Below are 10,874 nucleotides of genomic sequence, written 5' to 3' on the forward strand. Positions count from 1 at the left end.
ACACAGCATTGTGGTAGAGACGGAAAAACCTGAAACAAACAGACACGTAAAAATTCCGCCTCTGTGCATCAGTAACTGGAAGGTCGCTGTTCACTCCCAGGACGGGCCAAGGGTTGGCATAACCCTGAGCAAGGCAGCAATCCCCCCAATGCTCCCTGAGCCCAATGAGGACCACAAATTCACCATCACTATCCCGGGTGTGTGTGCAAAAATGATTCATTTTATACTATTCTAATTCTATCAGTGGTTTAATACATAATGAACATGCAATGTCGTTTTATGTGGCCATGGTAGTCATGCACTATGTATTTAGTAGGGATGACACGATACCACTTTTCCTTCTCCGATACGATACCAGTATCACAAACTCCAGCATCTGCCAGTATCAGTCCGACACTGTCATTTTAGACCTTTTACACAACAAAGCTCTTAACACATTAGTGCAAGCTACTTTTGCATTTGTACAGTCTGCACATGATGAAGCATGTGTCTGATATTTTGACCAGTATCAGACTGATACTGAGTATCATATCTGCTCGTACCTAGTATTTAAATCTGTCTGCAAATGTGTGAACATAATTTGAATTGTAAGTCTGTAAAATAATCTGCAAACGTATGAGATGTGTAACCATTCAGAGGTCAACCTCATGCATCCGTTATTCAAACTTACCAAAACATCTTAATGAAATCTGCTGCTTCTGGCTACATTCTACAATAAGGAAAGCACTCACAGTTTTAAGTGCATGTGGACTTGTGACGGACAGACAGCAGAGTGCTGTTTTTCCATTACCTGTTGAAAGTGTCGTAGTGAGGAGGAAAGCACTGCACCATGAGGTTCTTGACAACGATGAGGTCATCCAGAACATATTTCCTAGTTATTTCTAAAAGACGCACCAGCCACATTTTATCAGCCTCTCTGGTCACAGCCTGGGTGCTCTCGATGCGAGTGCTGACTGTTCCCTCCAACACCTGAAACAGACACAGCAACGGTTAATTTGTTAGGGGGCAGAGGATGGATGGCTCCCCAGATGGACCTAAGATGAAGCTCAAGTAAACTCTGGACTATACTATGGATTATAAAAAGCTTAAAAATATAATATATAGCTCTATAACTGCACCTCAGTGCTGACAGTAACACAATGCCCACAGTCTCTCCCTCTTGTTTATCGTTCATCTTCAGCGTGGTTGTGAGGGACAGCATGTGCATAGAGGGGAGGGGCTGAGTGTGAGCTGACTGCTCAGAGAGCGAGAGAGAGCAGAGCAAAGAGCTGGTTCAGAGATGCTTTTCTGAAGAAAACATTGCACGTCCTGCGATATGACTATCACACATGTGAACATTACGATGGTGATGCTCAACCAATACATCGTGCAGCCCTACTTTCTATGACTTTAGAAATGTGGGAAGATTTGATCTAGGTCGGTAATCAGCTAAAACATCTGGGTCGAGGATCACCTTTTGGAGAAGGGGTTTAATAAGTAATAACTAAAGGAAACACATCTTTAAACGTTTAGTGGGGATGCATAATTAAATTTAAAAAGAGCACGCGGTAAAATAATCACAAACAGATGAGGAAACAAGAGAAGGACCACAAAATAGCAAGCTCAAACTGCACAAATGAATATTCTTCTGTAATCCAACTACCAACTGGTATTTTGAATATTTGTTTTTTTTTCTTACCTCAAACATCTTGTCCTTCCACCGTTTGGGTCGCCCTGGCGGAATGAAGCCAGTCTGCTTCTTGCGGTCCACCATGCGTCTATCAATCTTCTCCTCACGCTCGATGATACGAACCACAGACACCACCATTGTAGGGTCACGACGAACTGTTACCATGGCCCTCTGCAGTACCATCCACAACTGTTTGGCCAGCTCATCTGACAGTCCCTGAACCTGGGAGACAAAGATCTCGGTCGGATTTTCAAAACAAAACTTACTACTACTAGTCATTGCTTAAAGAAACAGAATGGTAACAGTTGTTTTAATAGTTTCATGTTTTTGCAGCAACAATGTGCTGCTCATGTACTTAAAGCATGTTTCAAACCGGCTGCATCTGTGGCCCAACTCTCTTTTAACTTTCTTCTAGGTGTATTATGATTTGTGAGGTTTTGGGGCAAACCACTAAATTGCTAGCACTTACGTCCTCAAAATAGATGGAGATAAGGTTCATGTCACTGGTGTTTCTGCTGTCCATTCTGTATTGCTCATACATGAGGTCATCTCGTGAACACTCCAGCTCTATCAGCTTCCTGTGGGCCTGCAGAAGTTCCGCCTGCTCTATCAGCTGCTGCGTCTCTGCTACAATCTCTGGCACTGTACACACAAGTCACACACAGTAGGAGAGGAGTTATGTGTATGTGTGTAATTATATACATATACACACACACATATACATACATATATATATATATATATATATATACACATATATATATATATATATATATATATATATATATGTATATACATATATACACATATATATGTATATACATATATACACACACATATACACATATATATGTATATATATATATATTCAATTCAATTCAATTCAATTCAATTTTATTTGTATAGTGCCAAATCATAACATACATTATCTCAAGGCACTGTACATAGACAACATCAAAGAGAGCAGAGAACCCCAACAGTTCACACAATGAGCAAACACTAGGCATCAGTGGAGAGAAAAAACTCCCTCTTAACAGGAAGAAATCTCTGACAGAACCAGGCTCAGAGATGTGCAGTCATCTGCCTCGACCGGTTGGGGTGAAAGGAAAAATGGGGGACAGCGGAGAGGTGGGGGACAGAAAGGGGGGGAGAGAAAGGACAAGAGGGAGATGAGGTAGAGACAGAAAAGAGAGAGAGACCAGGAGCAGATACACAACAACTGTATCAAGTTACAAGTTTATACAGTTAATGATATCGACTTTTTAATTATAGCACAATAATAATGGTGATGATGTGGGTAGCCTCGAAAACTGGATCTTGGTCCCGCAACCTGCAAGATGAGAATACAGAGAGAGAGAGAGGGAAGGAAGGAAAGACACAAACTAGGGAGAGAAAGAGACAAGTTTAATGACATAGGCATATCCTGAGTGTGAGAGAGTGAATGTGCGTATATATATATATACATATATATATATTATATAAATACCCACACATATATGTATATGTACACACACACACATATATACATATGTATGTACATACATACATACATACATACACACCCATATATACAAATATACACACACACAGTACATATATACATATATATATGCATATACATATATACACACATATATATACATATTTACATACACACACAGTACATATATATACACAGTACACACATATATTGGGGCTGCAACTAACAATTGTTTTCATAATCTATCATTTGTAGAGCTGAAACAATTAATCGATTAATCGTTTACTAAATTAATCTATTTTGGTAACTGATTAATCGGTTGGAAGCTTTTTTCATGATTAAAACAAGATTTCCGATTGTTTAAGCTTCTTAAATAGTATTTTCTTCATTTCTTTGCTCTGGATAACAAAGAAATCATTACAAGTTAATCATTTTGGTTTGTGGACAAAACAAGACATTTGAGAACATCATCATTTCCAGGTTTGACGAACACTGATCAACATATGTTAAGGCTTTCTGATATTTTATGGACTAAACGATTTGTCGAGAAAAATCGCCAGATTAATCGATTATGAAAATAATCGTTAATTGCAGCTCTAATCATTTGTCGATTATTTTCTCGATTAATGGATTCCTCATTTGGGTTAAATGTCAGAAAATGTTGATTTGTGATGGCCAAAACTCCAACTCCAAATAACGATTTCAAATGTCTTCATTTGACCACAAACACCCACAATCGACCACATATATACACGGGTGCATCTCAATAAATTAGAATATCGTAATTCAGTAATTCCACTCAAATTGGAGTTTTCGTCTTTGGTTCTTTTAATTATGATGATTTTGGCTCACGTTTAACAAGAACCCAAGATTCAATTTAAAAAAAAAATGTAATTGAATTATTGGGCTTGTTGAAAGTATGTTCATTTATATGTACTCAATACTTGGTTTGCGCTCCTTTTGCTTTAATTACTGCCTTAATTGGGGCGTGGCATGGAGGTGATCAGTGTGTGGCACTGCTGAGGTGGTATGGAAGCCCAGTGGCCAATTTTATATAAGTCCTTTATTTTACAAGGCAAAAGTTGACCTGGCAGAAGAAGGCAGCAGCACAACAAGGTAAAAGTTTCACCAATAAAAACAGGCATAATAGAAGTGTCCCAAACAACCAATAAGTAAAAGCATAGCATTCAACCAATACATGATCAAGGACAAAACCAATTATGATTAAAGCTGCAGTTTATTTGATTAATCAATTACTAAATGAATCAGTCAACTATTAAATAAAACAAGTTTTCTGATTTTCAGCTTCTTAGAGGTGAATATTTTCAGATTTATTTGCTCCATAGAACAAAGTAATCATTCAAACAGAATCATCTTTAATTAATCAACAGATTAATCAATTATGAAAAATAATTGATAGTTGCAGACCTAATTATGATGCAGGTGCAACTTCTAAAAATGGGCTTGCCAACAAATAAAAGCAGCCACAACATCCAAGGGAGTTATACTCTCAATCCATGAACAGAAATTGGGAACAAAGCTTTTTAATTGGTTGAAAGTGGGTAAAGAATAATATCAATATTCTTTGTGGCGGGGACCATATCAACCTCATCTACCACGCGGGCTTGAACTTTACTTAACTTACCAGAGAAAATGTTTTTTAGGTTTTCCACAGCCGAGGCCAGCTGACTGTGTTGAACTACAGCATCCTTGACATCTTTCAGGTTTTCGATGGTGTTGATGCTCTGCCTCCAGTCTTTGCTGACATCAGCCAATGAGCTCTGGATGTCTTTGACGTCCAGCAGGGCACTGTGAAGCTGGGTCAGTCCAGTGCGAACGCCGTCCAGCTGCGACTGGATGGCTGCCTGAACACATTAGGGAGTTGTCAAGAGACAGACGTTACAGTCATTGACAGAGGTGAGCATTTTTAAACTCATTCTTCCTGCACGATTACTGTGTCAAGTTACAGCTTCACCCAACGGTTTGTTACTGTTAAAATGCTTTTGACAAACAAGAAAAAAACACAACGATTTACACTGAACTATAAGCTGATTGGCCATTTGCAACGCAGCATTTCCTGAGTGATGGGACCCAATGACCCAATTCGATAAAGAGCGTATGGAATATAGGGCTGTAACGATTATCAATCCATTAATAAATGAATCGTCAACTAATTCTAGAATCGATTCATACGTGAGAATGTTTTTTTTTATAATTAAAACAGGTTCTCTAGCCTTTCTATGTGAAAGTGCCGAGAGATAATGTATGTTGTGATATAATACGATACAAATAAAATTTTATTGAACAAGATAGTGTACAATAAAATCTCCTGTATGGTCTTTAAAACAGCACCTTCAGCCTGGCTTCCACCGAGGCCTTTTTGCGTGCTTCCCTTCTTCTGTATTGCTCCACTTTGTCCAGCTGATCTGACCTCTGCAGCATTCCTGCCACACGCTGCACTGCAGTGGCAACTGCCTCACGACTTGTCTCCTCCATAGTGTCTCCAAAAGTTCCCTTACCTAAAATTAAAAAAACAAAGATGGTTACACGTCTGCCTTGGGAACAAACAATAATTTAATGTTCATCAGCCCTACACCTATGGCCAGAAAATATAAAGAAACAGCTGTGACACAGCCTTCCTATATGTGGTAACGTATACATCGTTTAAGACAATACCATGATTGACGTTTTAAAGGTATGCAAATTAACATTAGCAAGTTTTTTTAAAATGATTTCCCAAAAACCAATGAAACACACACTTCACACACACATTGACTGTATGCGTGCAGCAGATGCTCTACTAGCCACAGCAGTGAACAAGATTCAGTATCACCTGACCACTAGTGGGTCTACATGATCACATGGCCTCTCACTAGCATCCTCCCTGCCACAATGGTTAGCGGCAGTAATGTGGTTATGCTAATAGGGAGAAAACCAGGGAACACAGGTTTGGTTAACTTAATGACTTAAACAATTAGAATCTAATTTCTAAAGGATAACGACTAATTATCATTATCATCAAAATCCAAAAACATATCTGATGTTTTGCTTATATTGCCCACCCCTACTGGGTGATGACTAAAATACATATGCCCTGTACAGGGGACAATGTTGTCTTCACCTGCTCACTGACATAGGTGAAGCAAAGAGCTTCATATGCAACATGCATAGGATTTACATTTCAATGTAACAAAACTTATGGAAATAAATAAGTGCAATCTGAAAAACACAAATATGAGCTCTGTATGGCAACATCCATCACTGCAATCAGAACAGAGAGAAGAAGTTGAAATAATCAAGATCTCCATGAGACAACTATGTATGCAGTGGTTAGTAAATTAAAAACAACATTGACACAGTTTAAGCTGGGAGAGGAATCCTCACAGACACATTTCCTTTCCTGACAATTTAAAAATAAAGGTCTGGCTGAGTTCCACGGGTGTTTGGTATATAAGTAAATGTGTCTGTATCACACACACACACAGCTGTGCTCTATGTAGCACCAGCACTATGGTAATAAAGTCAGCGTCACGACTTTGAATGTAGCATCGAATAATGAAAGATAAGACGTATAAAACTAACTGCTAACAAATTTGCAGGAAGTTAACGGAATGTCGTTTCGTTTCAACAACATACTGTTCAGTCTAATATAAAACGTGTCCAATAAAACATTCATATATCCTGATTCTACAGGACTATCTTCAGTCTCTCAGCATTTCAAAGCATAGGCTAAGCTAACATCGGAAGGGTTGAGTTGAACGCTACACGATCACCTGTGAAAACAATCTCATTTACACTGAGAAACTCACCTCAGAATTGTAATGAACAAACGTGAAGATTATGAATCCATGTCTGTGAAATGATCGTTAGTATTTGGAAGCAGAGTTTGTTTATTATTGTCAGTTATCGTCCCTTTCACTTCCTGCTTTAAGCTCCGCCCTTCCACCCAGTTTCTTCTTCTAAGCATTTCCTGCTCTTCTACACACTGAGTGGAAGTCTTGTGTCACGTTGGTGCCTCCCTCCGGTGGGAGGCATGTATTAGAGACATGTTATCATTACACTATTAATGTTTCACGTATGTTTTAAATTTGAATACTGTAATATGACAAGCTTCAAACTGTCATAAATAATGATGTAGACAACAAGCCACAACCTCATTTTCATCAAAAAGAGCCAAAGAACCTACATTGAAATCTACGTGCAGTCATCAATAGACGTGTATCATGTACAGTACAGGGTCGTGCATTATCACGTGTATCATGTACAGTACAGGGCCGTGTATTATCACATGTGTCATGTACAGTACTGGACCGTGTATTATCACGCGAGTCGTGTACAGTACTGGACCGTGTTAAATATTGTTGTATGATGACGCCTTTACTCCAGGGCTTTTAATTTGAAGGCTCTCTTGTTGTGATTTGTCACTTCCCCCGGAAATGTGTTGTTCTTCTATGTTGACGCGGCTGCGAGATCGGGCTAGTGGATGTTCACTCCACCTGAATGTTACACTTACAAAAGATAAATAAATATGCTTGTTGGCTAAAGATAAGTCTTGCTCATTCCTACACGCAAGATGAAGATTGCGCACCTTGCTCAACAGACCGTGTATTATCATGCGTGTCGTGTACAGTACAGGGCCGCGTGTCGTTTTTGTCAGGCTTCCTTCTTATGAACTATAGATAATGCAGGAAAAGACCCCACTGACACAGGACTCCTACCGAACAAAGGGATTTTATTTGGTTACAAGTCAGGTGTCAAAACCAAGCTCAATAAAGACCCCTTATCTTCCACACATCAGTGGGAAACCCACCTCAGTGGTCACTTTGTGACATGTGACCCCATGTAACAGGCAATACAAAAGCCAGGTTTCCCCTCCTTCTTTCTTCTCTTTGCTCTTCTCTTCTCCATCTCACCGGAGGACACATGCTCCTCTCCTCTCCCCTGCCCTTCTGGGTGCAGGAAGGACACAGAAGTCAGCTCTTCGACTGAAGACCCTTCAGCACAGAGCTTAACAAGCTTCCAGCAGCAAGAGAACCCTCACTGCTGATCTTCGAGCAGGCCCACTCACAGCAGCCTGCTATCCTCCCATCAGAGGCAGCGACACCAGAGCCTGCCTAAGGATCAACCAAGGATCCAGAGCCAGGTTAGCTCTAAGTAGCTAACTTTGTAAGGAGGAACCTGAGCCACAGACAACAGAAACACAGTCAACCATCTACTGTTCCTGGACCAACAGACAGCACCTCAAAAGGACACTTTTGCATCTTTTAAGGACTTGGTAACGTAACTGGGCCTAGCATAGCATCACACTACTTGGCTAAGCATAGATGAAATGTTGTACTGAGCTTACTTGCTCACATAAAGTGTTGTTGTAATGTCTATTTTTAGGTTAATATGACGTTAGTGATGTCCATGCTTCTTAGCTCTCAGCTCTAGATGTGCATGCTTCTAACCTCTCATCTAACCTGACATCTCACTTTACAAAAGTAGTTAATAAAGTGTAGTATCTGATGAAGTATATGAACTAAGAAGAACACATTAACACAGCTAATGTTTAATACTTAAATGTATTGATGATTGACATTAATAAGTAAACATGAGACAAGAGGGTCTCTTGGACACATGACAAGTCAGACCATACGTTGTACAATAGGCATCCTGTATAGGACAAGAAGCTTGAGGGTCTGTCTTGGATATGATCAGTTAGGAAATATAGATGTCTCTTGTTTGACTAAATGGTGATATTGTCCAATTTAAAGATCATGGGACAGCATGGTATACCTGGACCCGACTTGTTTTTCAAGTTGTTGCATTATGGAAACAGGAGAAAGGCGGGGGTCAAAACATGTGATGCCTGCAAATAGGAATGCTAGAGAATCTATATAATGTTAGTTTTGCTTTTCTGAGGCAGAATTGTTCGGAGATTCGGCAAGAACATTCTCCCGAGCTGCTGCAGCGCTCGGTCTGATGCTTGACTTAACCAAATAAAATCCCTTTTGTTCGGTACGAGTCTTGTGTCTGAGGGGTTCTTTCTACACCATCAACTCATCACCTATCATTCGTAAGAAGAAGGAAGCCTGACAAAAACGACATTTTGGCGTCACGAACGGGGGGGTATTTTTGTTCCTGGTCAGCGGCGCCAGCGGCCTCTTCAGGTGGACCCACTCTCGCTCCCAGCCGGCATTTAAAAAGGTTGATTTGGCTGTTGGTTTGCAGCGGTCCTGTGGGCACACTGAAAAGAATCATTTGTGTGGGGGCAGGCTGCGGTGTGTTGATGGTGCAGAAGCCTCGTCTAAATTTGTTTTTATTTAGGTGTAAAATAAAACAAAGGGGGGAGGTAGGTCCCCTCTACGAAGAGAAAGAGATTAAAAAAGTTAGAATAATGAGTAGCGATGACTAGACTATTTGTATACTGCAAGGGAATAAAGTCCCTGTAAGCAGGGCCGGCTCTACCTAATTTTGTGCCCTAGGCGAGATTGCTCTCCGGTGCCTTTTACAGGCTAGATTCACACACACACGCACACATTGTCAAATTAGTCAGGAAAAATTTAAGAAATAAGCGGGAACTAAAAGAATAGGTTGAAGGTCTGATTAGTATGTTTTGAAATAAAATAAAAAATTCGATAGATAAATAAATGACTACAGGAAAGTAACAGTACTAATAAATGAACGCATTTATTAAAGTAAATAATGGTAACTGGGTGTTTTGTAACCAAAATGACCTACCAACACACAAATTATTCATAATTATTAAATTAGGCTAAATAGAAAGGTTCTGATCAAGAGGAGGAGGAGCCTGCTTTTCTGAAAAAGCCAAGCCGAGAGATTTTATTCTTTGAAAAGAGCAGGATTTCCTGTCACTATGGAGATGATGATGTATTGGTGGGGCAGAGTTAGTTGTGAAATCTTAATTTGTTTCTGTGTCTTGCTGTGTAATAATGCATGAGATAGTCAATGCGTTTATGTGAATTGTTGATGAAGAAGTGTCCCTGATCAAGACACTAAGTCTTTGGCAACACCAAAAAAAAAAAAAAATGGTTAGTTTGTTTTATTGGAGTGTGAATGTGAAAGAATGAATGGGCTATTGTTTGTTTGAGCTATTCAAGAGTGCTTTTAACAGCCCCAGCTGATAAATTATACAAAGCGTTTTTGGATTCTGTTATCGTCTGTGAGATGTTGTATACATGTATGTGAATGGTTTATTTCATGAACAGTGAAATCTGCTCTGGAACACACCTTCCTGGAGAAAACAGTTAAATAAATACATGGGAAATCATGTATTTAAGATGAATATGTTTCATTAGAAATGGTTTTATTTCATAAATAGGAGACGAGGAGTGTGCTGTGTGGATGTGGTTGATGTGATGAGAACATTACTGAAGTGGTCATTAACTAACACATAAATCTGTAACATGTATATTCCAGTCACTATAGGGCTGAAATAATCTGGGTGATCAATAATCATTTATGTCTTCATAGACTTCTTTAAAAGTGTATTTGACTGTATGAAGCAACATTTTGACACATGAATTAGGCTCAGGAGATATCAGAAGTCATAAGGAGAGACATAGGACGCTGTGTTCTCTCCTGCACACCCACCACTGTCTGCACGGTGATGCCCCCACTTATCTCACTGACCTCCTCACACCACACTCGTCAGCCAGGACCCGGTCAGGCCAACAGCACCGTCTGCTCGCACCCAGGACACGGCTCAAGACCATGGGGGTC

The 10,874-nt window shown here is 39.7% G+C and overlaps 1 protein-coding gene across 1 annotated transcript in view; it reads right to left on the reverse strand.

The window, feature by feature from the left end:
• exoc3 (exocyst complex component 3) overlaps window positions 1-7,108 on the reverse strand; it is a 19,338-nt gene extending 12,230 nt beyond the window's left edge. The window contains exons 1-7 of the mRNA XM_058638492.1: window positions 6,959-7,108; window positions 5,502-5,668; window positions 4,795-5,014; window positions 2,139-2,311; window positions 1,679-1,891; window positions 791-969; window positions 1-29 (exon numbers count right to left, since the gene is read on the reverse strand). The exon at window positions 1-29 is cut by the window's left edge and continues 88 nt beyond it. Of these exons, the coding sequence (XP_058494475.1) occupies window positions 1-29; window positions 791-969; window positions 1,679-1,891; window positions 2,139-2,311; window positions 4,795-5,014; window positions 5,502-5,645 (958 nt within the window). The 5' untranslated portion in view covers window positions 5,646-5,668; window positions 6,959-7,108. The remainder of the gene's footprint in view (window positions 30-790; window positions 970-1,678; window positions 1,892-2,138; window positions 2,312-4,794; window positions 5,015-5,501; window positions 5,669-6,958) is intronic.
• Between the last annotated feature and the right edge of the window lie 3,766 nt (window positions 7,109-10,874).

The sequence above is a fragment of the Solea solea genome, chromosome 1 (genome assembly GCF_958295425.1).
Source record: "Solea solea chromosome 1, fSolSol10.1, whole genome shotgun sequence".
Taxonomy (NCBI): domain Eukaryota; kingdom Metazoa; phylum Chordata; class Actinopteri; order Pleuronectiformes; family Soleidae; genus Solea; species Solea solea.